Below are 13,840 nucleotides of genomic sequence, written 5' to 3' on the forward strand. Positions count from 1 at the left end.
AACATGTTTCAGATCTTACTATACCATTTTGCAGACAAAGATTTTGACAGTGATTGGAGAGCTGCTTCACAAGTAAATATAAAATAAAAAAGGTCAAGAAATGCTACCACTACCACTCGTTGAGTTTAAGTTTATTTCATTTTTATTTGGAGTTAAGAAATTATGAATCTTGGGGAGAGTTTCATAGTAGCTAGGACAGCTCAAACATATACTTCATCACGATACTCCAACGGAATTTAGTAGGAAACACCCATTTTTCTTATATATATATATATATATATATATATATATATATATATATTTAACATCTTACCTCATTACCCTTTTTGCCAATTGGGTGATTGATTCCCTAATTTGAAAAAAATATTACAATTTACCCTAATTGGTAAATGGCCTAAAAGTCTCTTTGGCCGGGAGTGTGTTTTTAAAAAAACGCAATTTGAAAATGTTGAAAACTTTGCATTTTAAAAAAATGCATGATTTTATGAAATATGATATGATACCTTGTGTGGATTTTGGTGATGTTTGTAGCATGCGATCTCATTAAGTCAACATCGGGAGTACTACAGGGAGTATCAGCTTAGGGTGGTGAAAATTGCAGGGAAATCAAATGCTTCAACAATAATATCTGGTGCAATCTTCTTTCTTAGTGCTGGGAATAGAGATTTTCTTCAGAACTATTATGCCATGTTGATCACTTGCTTCAACAATAATTTTTTCGCTCACGGGTGTAGCTAAAAAATTATATACAATCAATGGGATCGAACCTTAAACTTGTTGTTTTATGAGACACCAGAGCCAAATGACTTACCACTCAAGCTAACCCTTTTCGGGTTAAAGTTTCGCTATTAATTATAGTAATGCTTTCTATTGGCTCTTTAATGGAGTTCTCATTTGTGTGTTTTTTCTTTTCTTTTCTTTTTTGAAATTACAGCTGAAACCCTAGGCTTCACTTCTTATCCACAAGCTTATCTTAATAGAGAAGCCAGCGGAAACAACCTCTTGATTGGTGCAAACTTTGCTTCAACTTCTTCTGGTTATTTTGATGCTACGATAGCCGACCTATATGTAAATACATTAACAAGATTAAAATTCTAGCTTTTTCTTATTCATATATATATATATATATATGAAATATGATATGATATGCTGTGTGGATTTTGGTGATATTTGTAGCATGCGATCTCATTAAGTAAACAGCTGGAGTACTACAGGGAGTATTAGCCTAGGGTGGTGGAAATTGCAGGGAAATCAAATGCTTCAACAATAATATCTGGTATAATCTACTTTCTTTGTGCTGGGAACAGTGATTTTCTTTAGAACTATTACGCTGATCCTCTTCTTCACACCGCCTATTCTTTTGATCACTTCTCAGACATTCTCATGCAATCCTACACAAATTTCATTTAGCTCCCTCCTCTCCTCACACCACTTCGATCTCCCTTTTGTTTTTTGGTTTTTCAAAATAAAAACATTAACAAACATTTGTAAGAATTAAGAAAAAAAATAAACATTAATTTGTGACAGGGGCTATATGCATTGGGAGTGAGGAGAATTGGAGTGAAAACACTACCCCCAATTGGATGCCTGCCAGCAGCCATGACAATAGATATTTGGGTTGGGTGGGAACGAGTGTGGAAAGTTTAAACAATGACGCAATTTCCTTCGATAACAAGCTCAATGCCACATCTCTGAGGTTGCAAAATCACCTTTCTGGTCTCATATTGGTTGTCCTTGATATCTATCAACCTCTTCTCAATCTTATCACAAATCCTACTGCGAATGGTGCATCGATTACTTGTTTGGGTTCTCGTAAGCATGAGATTGAAAGGTGTTAAAAGAGTTGTAGGTGTAGGCTAAGTGAACAATTTCTCCTAGACAGCTAAAAAGGGTCAACTTGTTTGGAGACTGGGGACATTCCAATGCCCAAGTCAGTAAAAGTTCTATTTCTCAAAGTAATCTCAAACAAGCTCTAAAGCTAGATAAAATAGACAGAGTGTGTGTAAAGCTAGATAAAATAAACAAAGTGTGTGTACTTTTTGTGGGCTTCCTAGGCTTTCTAAGCAGTCGGGCCAATCATATTTATTATGTAGTATGGTCCTCTATATATATATTAATTTTGATAATATATATGTGTGGTTGCAGGGTTTTTTGAGACATTGAGGGCTTGCTGTGGAAGGGTTGCCAGAGATGGCAATATTATGCAATCCATTATCAGTGGGCACCTATCCTAATGCATCAGGTTATGTCTTCTGGGACCGTTTCCATATCCCTCCGAGGCTGCAAACAACATTATAGCCCAAACTTTGGTCACAAGTGGCATTTCGCTCATCTGCTAATTTGTCAAACACACGCATCTACCCCAACATTATTCTGCCTTTTGTCTTCAACAGATAGATTTTTTTGAGGGTTGTTTGGTTAATTTATATTTCTTGTGCATGTCTTGTTGTTGTAATATATGTTCCGAAAAAAAAAGAAAAACGAAAAAAAAAAAAGAAAACAAAGACTAGCTTGCTTACATGTTTGATATTGCATTGAAAAGTAGAACTTTTAAAGTCAAAATGAATTTTTTTTGAAGAAAAAAAAAATTATTTTGAACCAACAGGTAATTGGGGGGGAAAAAAAAACACAACCAAAAATTCAGAAAGAAAACAAAAAAGTCTAAATTGTTTTATGTGATCGTTAATTTGGGTTCAACATTCCCAACTCGTCTTAGATGTTAGAAAGAACTTTTGCAGGATGCATGTGGATGGTCCACCGTGTACAAATTAATCAAATATAGCAAGAAATTAAAATACAAAAGATTTCACTCATTCTTTTTAGAAGTACCTTTGAAACATTATTGGGAGGGTCAAAAATCAATTTTTAAAGATTTATTTTTTAAAAAAATACATATATATATATTTTTTAAAATTATTTGTTTTGGGTGACCACCTTATGCCTTAAGGCCTAAGGTACGTGGTTCCGCCCCTGGCTGTCGTGGATCTTGGAAGATGGATAACTAGTTTGGCTTTATGACTACGTCAATGAAGGTTTAATTATTTTTAGGGTTAAATACAAATTCAGTACCTTTGGTTTGCACCAAAATCAAATAGCCTGTGTTTTCAAAAATATCACAAATAGTACCTGTGGTAAGCAAATAAACCTACTTGGTACCATTGTTAAAATTCCGTTAGGTTTTTTAACTAAACGCCATGTCACTCTTACATGTGGACGCCACATGGCGTGGTACTTGAGTTTTTGGGTGCCATGTCATTTTTTTAATTATTATTTTTTTTTTACAAAAAAAAAGAAAAAAGAAAAAAAAAGAAAGGAGAGTTGGGGTGGCCGAATGGCCTGGGGGGTGGTTCAGCCAACCCCCAGTGCGGCCGTCTGGGGGTGACTGAACCATCCCATGGCCTAAGGGGGTGGTTCGGCCACCCCCTAGGGCCAAACCATTAAACAAAAAAAAAAAAAAAAAAAACAAAAAACGGTGTGGAAGCCATGGCCCAGCCATCCAATTTTCCTTTCGAGTTGACAGCCAGCCAGAGCACTGTGGGTATCCTGGTCTGGTTTAATCTCTATCGTACCGATACAAATGATACGGTGGTCGAGCTGTCGATTTCAGTCAAGCTTTTTATCAAACAGATTGACTACAAATCTTAGGTAATTCAATTATACGACCCAGATCATTGCTTTCCAAGGCAGCTCCAAAGACTCAATTTATCTTCCTCGCCTTTCCAATTCAAAGTAGATTCCCCTTATTACAGCCTTTCGGACTTCATCTTCTTCAATTGTTCCCAAAGAGAAGTAAAATTGGAGTTTATCCGTTGTCTTAGTAGCCAAAACCACCAAATTTATGCCTTCGATACGGATGATGACCTCATGAACTACCCCCATCAAATGTTTTTTCAGGGTTGGCCCTAGGTGGTGGCACCCTAGGTACCACGCCACGTGGTGCCCACATATAAGGGTGACATGGCATTGTGTTAAAAAATCTAACAGAATCTTAACGCAGGTATCAAGTGGGTTTATTTGCTTACCACATATACCATTTTTGATATTTTTCAAAACTCAGGTGGCTATTTGATTTTGGTGCAAACCACAGGTACTGAATTTGTATTTAACCCTTATTTTTATGTGAAATTTACTTACTTCTCTTAAACTTTTATGGTTTTTGCAATCTCTTTTCAAAATTCAAAAACTCTTAATTGAGTGTATTGAACTTTAAAAAGTTTGCAATCTCACCTCTTGGGTTAAGGTTTGTCAAATCTTGAAATGATAATTATACCCTTGTAAATTTCATGATATTACAAAATTACCCTTAGGTTACAATGATTTTTTATTTTTTATTTTTTAAGAAAAAGTGAATAAAAAACCTAAAAAAAAAATACAAGGGTATTTTGAACTTTGGGGGGAGATTTCAAACAGATGAAGTTTCCCCTTATTTTTATCATGGCAACTTGGGTTGTAACACTCACTTTCAAATTAATTAAATCTTATGTTAGTGAGGGTGACATGTCTTGTCCATTTTCTTATCAATGATTGTAAGCAACTCCTACGTAAAGATTGGCTGGGATACCATGTTTGTCCACATATGTCTCACACATGCCGATGCGGATGTGGTTATTGACAATATCTACATCTGTATATAAATAATGTGATTATCACTTTTAAGTATTCACATCTATATATATCATGTGATTATTATCTGCATCCACACAGTACTAGTTATTTCGGTTATTAAATGCAGTTATTATCCGTTTTCCACAAATGAGGTAATATTGGGCATTTGGTCTCTATTATGACATATTTTAAACGATTTTGAAAATAGTTTGGACCTTTTTTTAGTGCTTTGGGCTTGTTTTTGTGTTTCCTTAAGGCCTAATGTTTTAGATGAAATCCATATCTATTTTACATTTGAACTTAAAAGTAACAAAAAAATAAAAAATACAAACGCCCAATGATGAATTTATCCAAGAAAGTACCATATATATTAAATGGTGAAATTATTATGTAGACTAATGTCCCACTTCGTTACAAGCTTGCGTTACCAAACTCGACACTACTTATGCTAAGTGCAATCACTTATAAATAAAAAGACAAATTTACAACTTCTCTCTGGTGGGAGAAGCTTTTCCTTCTCTCTAGGTAGAGAAAACTTGCCTCCTTTTTGAGGCTTTTTACCACCAGTTGTGTGGTTGTTTGGGGAGGAGGGAAAGTTCTTCCTCTTTCCCTCTTTCCCTCCTCCCCTCCCCTTTTTTTTTTCTCTCCGATTAGTGTGCTCGTGGCTTTCTTGTTTCATTTCCACCCTCTAACATAGTGTTTCTTCACCACCTTATGCTGCCCAAGGCCGCTTGCCTCCTTCACCATCCAGCTCCCTGCCACTCATCGCTTGCTGTCCTCCACCCTACAACCCAAATCTGTCATGGTTCGTAGATGGGTTTTCTTTAAAACCCGATAGACTTTCCTATAGTCGACCGAGGTCTTCATGCGTCAATGCACCATCCTCGCTGGCCTCCCAGCTCCCCACTACCACCTTACGCTCTGCCTCCAGCCATTCATGCGCCGAAGCGTGAGCTCTATGCACTTGGTGTGGACCTCAGATGTCGATGCGTGTTCCCCATGCCTCGGTCAGCGGGCTTCTCTTGCCACTCCACCTTCTCCCCGACCAACACTACTTTTTGTACGGCTTTTTTTGTTATTTTTTCGCTTGTTGTTTTGGTTTTTCCTTTCGTTTTTTTTTTTTCTCTTTATTTTCCTTGTATTTCCTGTTGTTTTGTTTGGGTTTAATTTTGTGGGTTTTATTCTCTCTTTGTTCTTCATTAAAGTTCTTTATTTTCTACGTATTTCTAAATTGATGTGTCAATTTTATATCAAAGCTTGATAAAAGTTAGAGTAATGTTATTTAGTAAACAGATATATGATTACCATATCACTGGAATGACGTGGCAATGAAAATTATCCTTTGATTTTTTTAATTTTTTACAAAATTGTATGATAATTACATAACAGTCTAAAATATAACATTACTCATCTAAAGGTTAATCTGCATCATGATATAATCGCAAGATAAAAAAGTGATGTGGTGAGAGATAAATAGCAAGGTGGCCCTAGCCCAAAGAAAGTTGAACATGAAAAAAGAAGAAGAAAGAAGCTTTTCTTGAGTTAAAAAGAAAAAGAGAAAGAATACATAGGTTAATTAAGGTTTCTTTTAGAGAGAATAGCAGTTAACATGGTACGCCACCTATCAATTCAAACAAAACTTATTTTTTTAACAACTCAACCATGTGTGTGTATATATATATATATTGACATTTCTTTCCGGAACTTTCTAAAAAAGGATTGCAATCATTTATTAATGTGGACACATGAAAGATTTTTATAGAAAATTGGTCATATTTCTTGAAACAGTGACTTAATTCCCAACCGATCATATGTGTTTGCTTGGTGATTAGTGTGTGTTTAACAATCCCATAAAGATAAAAGGTTTAAAGGTTGGTCTCCAACCAGTTACCTATTGCACTTCCAAGCCTCCACCTCCAAGCTATAACTATATATCCATCTTCAAAGCCTCCTCTATCTATACCTCCTAGAAAATAAAGAAAGAAACAAAGTGCTGATATCATATTATATATATATATATATATAATATTATGAGACTTTCAAGATCTTTCTTGGCTTCCTTTCTTCTTCTGTTTCTTGGGCTATTTGTGGCCGATGGCCAGCGTGTTCCTGCATTGTTCATATTTGGGGACTCTTTTTTTGATGTCGGTAACAATAACAACCTCGTCACCCTTATAAAAGCTAACTTCCCTCCTTATGGAAGAGACTTTGTCACTAAACAACCAACCGGGAGGTTCTGCAATGGAAAGCTTGCCGCTGACTTCACTGGTTCATCATTCTCAAACTCCCCAATTCTTTTTTTTTTTTCTTTTTTTTTTTTTTAAATTATATATATATATATATTTTATAACTTGGGTATCTGGGCAAAGCCCCCCTTCTACACGGGTCGAGCCTTAAACCTAATGTTTCATGAAGCAGAGGGCCAAGTGACTTACCACTCGAATCAACCCTTTCGGGTTAAAGATTCTCTGTTAATAGTAATGCTTTCTACTTGTTCTTTAATGGATTTCTCATTTAAGGGTTTTTTTTTAATTTTTTTTTAAATTACAGCTGAAAGCCTAGGCTTCACTTCTTATCCACAAGCTTATCTTAGCATAGAAGCGAGCGGAAATAACCTCTTGATGGGTGCAAACTTTGCTTCAGCTGCATCTGGTTATTTTGATGCTACAGCCGACCTATATGTAAATACATTAACAAGACTAAAATTCTAGCTTTTTCTTATTCATATATATATATGACATACGATATGGTATGGTATGATATGATATATGTTGTACATTTTGGTGATATTGTAGCATGCAATCTCATTAAGTCAACAACTGGAGTACTACAGGGAGTATCGGCGTAGGGTGGTGGAAATTGTAGGGAGATCAAATGCTTCAAGAATAACATCTGGTGCAATCTACTTTCTTAGTGCTGGGAACAGTGACTTCCTTCAGAACTATTACGTTGATCCTCTTCTTCAATCCACCTATTCGTTTGATCACTTCTCGGACATTCTCTTACATTCCTATACAAATTTCATTCGGGTCCCTCTTCTCCTCACATCACTTCTCAAAACATAGATTATACTTATCTTTCTCTCATTTTTTTTATTTTTTTTTTATTTTTTTATTTTTTATTTTTTTTTTTCGAAATAAGAACATTAACAAACATTCAAAACTACCTTTTATCTTTATGTATATTATTTGTGCGAATTAAGAAAAAATAAACAAAATTCGTATGCATTAATTGATAAACTAAGAAACATTTGTGACAGGGCCTATATGCATTGGGAGCGAGGAGAATTGGAGTGACAACACTACCTCCAATGGGATGCCTGCCAGCAGCCATGACATTATATGGGTTGGGTGTGAATGAGTGTGTGGAAAGGTTAAACAATGATGCAGTTTCTTTCAATAAGAAGCTCAATGCCACATCTAAGAGGCTGCAAAATCGCCTTTCTAGTCTCATATTGGTTGTCATTGATATCTACCAACCTCTTTTCAATCTTTCCACAAATCCTACACCAAATGGTACGTGGATTACTTCTCTATGTTCACGTAAGCATGAGATCGAAAGAAGTTAATTTATTTATTTTTGGTAGACGCATGCATGTTAATAAATTGTAAAAGAGTTGTAATCGTACGTAGGATAGATAAACATTAATTACTCCTAGGCTAGACACCTAAAAGAAAGTGGCTCGTCATATAGCTCATCAAGCCTCTAGTACTATGAGACCAAACCCATTGTATATTAATGTAGATCATACGCGGACCACCCATAGTGACCTCAACCCACTTTTTAGGAAGGGAGCTCCTCCTACAAAACAGGGGAAGGGTTGTCAAAAGGTCAGCCCGTCGAAATATTGGGAATACTCTAACGCCCAAGTCAGTAAAAGCCTTTATAAAATAAATTAAGAGTGTGTATATGAGCGAGGTAGTCGCATATGGGAGTGTCAGTGCGTGTACTTTTCCTCGGCTTCCTTAGGCTTTCGTAGAAGTTGGGTGATATTTATTTTGTAAAATGGTCCTCCATATATAGATCGATTTGTTAATTTTTCATAATAATATGTGTGGTTACAGGGTTTTTTGAGGCAAAGAGGGCTTGCTGTGTATCAGGCGTGCTAGCGACGGCAATGTTATGCAATTCATATTCTTTGGGCACGTGTGTTAATGCATCAGATTACGTCTTCTGGGACGGTTTCCATCCATCGGAGGCTGCAAACAACTTTATAGTCCGAACTTTGATCCCAAGTGGTGTTCAGCTCATCAGCTAATTATCATACACATGCATCTACCTCAACATTATTGTGCTTTTCTCTTCAACAGATCCTTGTTTTTGAGGGTTTATTTGGTTAATTTATATTTCTTGTGGGTTTGTTTGTATAATACGGATGGAAGAAGATAGAGATTTGTATCATTATATATAATTCTACCGATTAAATGAAAAGTAATGATAAATTCATTCTTGTGTTTCGATTTTTAGTTAAAGTTGCTTCCATATATATGTATCTTCTGACAAGAAAGAAAATAAAGACTTGCTTACGGTTGTATTAAGAGGGGCAGAATTTTCCTCCAAATTGGGTGGAGGAACTTCCTTTAACCTAGTCTATAAAAATGACATATGTTCATTTTTTTAATAGAATATGTTTGGCACTGTATTTAAAAAATATATATATATATATAGAGCTTTTTAAAGTTAAATTGAGTTTTTTGATAAAAAATAAATAAATAAATAAAAACTTTATTTTAAGGTTTTTTTTTTTCAAAAGTGTTTTTTGGTCTTTTTTTTAGAGTAAAAAAAGTTAAAAAGTATTTTTTGAGCTTCTTACCAAACGGACCAACTTTTTACTTAGTAGAACTTTTTATATATTAAAAATACTTTTTACACTCCTTAACACAATCTCAATTAGGTTCTAACCAGTGGCTTAAGCGTTATCCTTGGGGAGGGGGGTATAGTGTATAGGGTGAGGCTGTTGGGAGTTGCATTCAAGAAATGGTGTATCCGGGTCCTTGCTGGGTCGTTTGGGCCATAATTCTATGGGCCTTTCGGATTCTGATCATAGGTCGCCGGCCTAATAGGCCTTGGCTTGTAGGCCGCCGGTCTTTCAAGTGTTTTCTGGTACGTGGCCTTTCTTGAAGGAGCTATCGGTAGTTTGACCCTCAAGACGTCTTTTTATTTCTTTGATTTTTTAGTGTGATGATCAAACCAAACGTGATTTTGGTGGATTACCATTTTTAAAGAGATGGTCGTTCACTATTTTTTTCTAAGTGAAATGGAGATGATTCATTATATACATATATATAATATATGTATAAATAAATATATCTAAGAACATTATCATGATAAGAGGTAGCAATCGAATGGGACTCAACTAGAAGAAGAAGATGGGAAAGATAAAGACGACGAGCCATAGTTATGGCTTGCTGAAGATAAATAATCACAACTCTTGAAGATAACAAGTTGTATACGTCAATATAGTTTTTTCGTTGTATTCCTACCTAGATCTTATCTAGTACTCATGATAAACTTTATAATATTGACATTCTTTATAGAAAGTCATCTCTCCAACAAGAACATTTGAGAATATTATATATATAGGAATGTTTGTGAAGGTCTTTTATACTAGTCTGCAAGCACTCGGCTCTCTCTCTCTGTGCAAAAATGGAAGCTCTCTGCTTCATTGCTTCACCCACTCCTCTATTTCGCAGCACACCAGAGCACTCAACCTTCCCACCAATCAGGACGAAAAAGTACTCCAACAAAAGCCAACAATCCATTATTACTGCAACATTGACAAACCCAAATGAGCAGATCTGCTTCCACAAGCTCTCAGGGCTCGATTCTCTTAATAGGACGCCGCCCGAGTCGGCCTCCTCACTTGTTCCCCAGCTGATGAAAGTCTCGTCTGAGTCGTTGGTGTATGCGAGTGGCTTCCTCGGTGCTGTGCCGGAAAAGATGGCTGCGCCGCCATCTGGGATGGGTGGGGACGGGGTTCACAGTTACTTGACGAAGATATTGTCACCTAAGGTTTATGATGTTGCGGTGGAGACGCCACTGGACTATGCTTCGAAGCTCTCTGAGAAGCTTGGTGTTCGTCTTTGGCTCAAGAGGGAGGATCTTCAACCAGGAGTACGTAAGTTTACGAGAAATGTTTGTTTTCATTATTTTGCACATCATATCTATTTTGTTATAAAAGATGTGAAAATCTATCCTTCATTGAATTTGTGAATTTCATGGATTCAATAATGAATTTCTAAAAGAAATTAAATGAAAAAAAAAATTACAAAAAAAAGACACCAAACACATCTCTAAGAGCATGTTTGAGAAATAAATCGAGCTTTAAGTCAAAAAGCGTTTTTTTAGCAAAAACTTCATTTTTAAGCTTTTGTTAAAAGTGCGTTTCGGTCATTTTTAAACTTTTTGGATCCTTAAAAGCTTTTTTCAATTTTTTTTATTAAACCAGTATTTTTATTTTTTTTTTTCAAACGGACTTTTTGATTATTAAACATAATTTTAAGCTTTTCAAATGCACACTCAAACATGCTCTAAATTTATTTTATTTTTTTGTCATGAGTCATTCTCAGTATTTATATTTGTTTTTCAAATTTTGAAAACTAAAAATAAAAATGACATACGGAAAATCCATTTACAACCCACCAAATTGATATGGCAGGTGAAACCATATTGTGCTGTTTTTATTGTTTTTATTGGGACATAGTCACATAATGCAATTACTTGCCTAAATTGTTAGCAATTTAATTGGATATTCCATATAAAATTTTTTTAAAAAAAAAAGTTTAAATAATGTGAAATTATATAAGATGCAAAAACTTTAAATTCTGTAAATAAAATATATATATGTGAGAAATGGAGAGAGTATCCTTATCCCCCAACATGGGACACTAACCGTCGCCGGGGGTGGGGGGACATAAATTTTTTTATATTACCTATTTAAATTATTATTACTTCGAGCATATTTTGTGGCCTTAGGCAAAACTTTGAAATTAGGCCTAATTTTTTTTACTAACAAATTAAACAAACACGATTTATCAAAAAAAAAATTATGACTATAATAAAATAAATGATAAAAATAGAACAATAAAACCTGATTTGACAAATGAATTATGAAGTAGTTCTTGGAGATAGGACAGGAGACTCGATCACTCAGAGTCAGAGAGGAAGAGAAAATGATGATATAGGCAGAGAAGAAAAACTCAGAAAAGAACAAGCAAAGAAGAGAGATAAAGTGGCAAATAGAGAAACTCTGATATTTAAAATGCATATGGTAAGCTTCCTAGGCTGACAACAGTTTATATTTTTGGCTATTGGCTTTCCTAGATGGCTAAATAATAAATAGAAAATAAATGGTAATGTTTTATTTGTAACGAATATATTTTCTTACCAAAAACAAAAAAAAAAAATTCCATAAAGAGGCTAAGAGCATGACTGCATGATATAGGCGTGTATTGTGGGTGTCAGGCGTGTAGAGCTCTAGGGAATTGGCATGTAATGATGTAAGGCCTTTAATGCTTTGTCCCTTTATTTATTTATTTTTGAATTATTTTTATAATTTATAAAGGGCTTATTAATTGGAGCCTTATTAAATTGAGGCCTTAAATTTTGATGAAAATTTTTTTGTGCCCTATTAAAAAAAAATTTGGGCCTTCAATTTTTTTTTTTTTGTCCAAAATAATTTTTTTTTTTTCCAAATTTTTTTTAAGTCAAAAAATATTTTTGTAGGCCTTATTAAATTGGGGGCCCTAGGCGAGGGCCTAACTCGCCTAGGGCCTGAGCCGGCCCTGACTTCGAGTTAGAGTATATTTGAGATTGTGTTTGAGAAATAGAATTTTTAAGTCTAAAAGCTTCATTTTAAGGTTTTTACCAAAAATGCGTTTTGGCTTAAGGTTTCTTAACCATCAAAAGCGCTTTCATTTTTTTTTTTTTTTACCAAACGGATATTTTTTTTTTTCAAACCAACTTTTTAAGTGTTAAACGCACACCCAAACAGAACCTTAATCCTTATCCGTTTTTTTATGGCCCGCCGCCACTCAAGTATCTAGAAGTTGTGGCCCAACACGTAGGCCCAAAGGTGCAAGGGCCCAAATCAGTAGTAAGAGCCCGAGGGGTCTGAAATACAATAAGAGTGAGACCATCATGATGTGTCTCTTGGGCCGGAAAACATTATTCCTTAAGCGAGTGGTCATTGGGTGCTGTGGGGCCAGAGGAGAGCAACTGGGCTTCTGTGTAGGAGAGGGAAAGGGCTCAGGTTGCCGAGAAGCCAATTCATATCGAGGCACCAACAATGGCGGAGATGGCGCCGGGAGCTGAATCGACCAAGGAAGATCAACTGATGAGGAATTGGCAACCTGCGAGAACTGAACTGCTGTGTGTATTAAATACTTGCATATTCCTAAGAAATGGAACTTTTTCTTGATGATAATATACTTTGTGCTAACTTCGAAAAATATCTCAAAGAATCGTCATTTTTATGAGACCATGAGATTTTGCTTCTTGAAAATTATCTTTCACGCAGGAATTTGATAACAATTTAATCTCAACAGATCGATTAATGTTCCTGTAAACAAGAAAACCATCATTTTGGATTTTTTTGTCGAAAGGGTTCATTCTGAGGAAATGCTGTTTGTGCTTGTTTGTCTTCCACATTTCAAGAACAGAAAACAGTTTTCCAAACTCTTTATTGATGTCTTCAAACTGCTAGGTATTCTCATTCAAGCTGCGGCGAGCTTATAACATGATGGCCAAGCTTTCAAGGGAACAGTTGGACAGGGGAGTCATTTGTGTATCAGCAGGGGAGTCATTCCGTCAACAACTTCTCAACCGACCATCTTTATTTTCTTGCTCATGATTAATGTGTGTTTGGTCATCCGTCAACAACTTCTCAACCGTCCCTCTTTATTTTCTTGGTCATGATTAGTGTGTGTTTGGTCATGATTAGTGTGTGTATCAGCAGGGGGAGTCATTCCAAGATTAGTGTGTGTTTGGTCATCCGTCAACAACTTCTCAACCGTCGCTCTTTATTTTCTTGGTCATGATTAGTGTGTGTTTGGTCATGATTAGTGTGTGTATCAGCAGGGGGAGTCATTCCAAGATGTGTGTGTTTAACAGCCCGCCTTAAATTCTCACCTCCCTAACACAACACTACAATCAGTTATTATAGCCCGCCTTAAATTCCCACCTCCCTAACACACTACAACCAGTTATTACAGCCCGTCTTAAATTCCCACCTCCC

The 13,840-nt window shown here is 35.7% G+C and overlaps 1 protein-coding gene and 1 pseudogene across 1 annotated transcript; both read left to right on the plus strand.

The window, feature by feature from the left end:
* LOC132162811 (GDSL esterase/lipase At5g22810-like) overlaps positions 1-2,339 on the plus strand; it is a 6,631-nt pseudogene extending 4,292 nt beyond the window's left edge.
* Positions 2,340-6,635: 4,296 nt separating this feature from the next.
* On the plus strand, positions 6,636-8,863 carry LOC132163331 (GDSL esterase/lipase At5g22810-like). Its single transcript, XM_059573581.1, has 5 exons — positions 6,636-6,873; positions 7,156-7,286; positions 7,401-7,634; positions 7,865-8,120; positions 8,670-8,863. The coding sequence occupies exons 1-5, from the start codon at positions 6,636-6,638 to the stop codon at positions 8,861-8,863; spliced, it is 1,053 nt and encodes a 350-aa protein (XP_059429564.1).
* Positions 8,864-13,840: the final 4,977 nt, after the last annotated feature.

This window comes from Corylus avellana, chromosome ca10 (genome assembly GCF_901000735.1).
Source record: "Corylus avellana chromosome ca10, CavTom2PMs-1.0".
Taxonomy (NCBI): domain Eukaryota; kingdom Viridiplantae; phylum Streptophyta; class Magnoliopsida; order Fagales; family Betulaceae; genus Corylus; species Corylus avellana.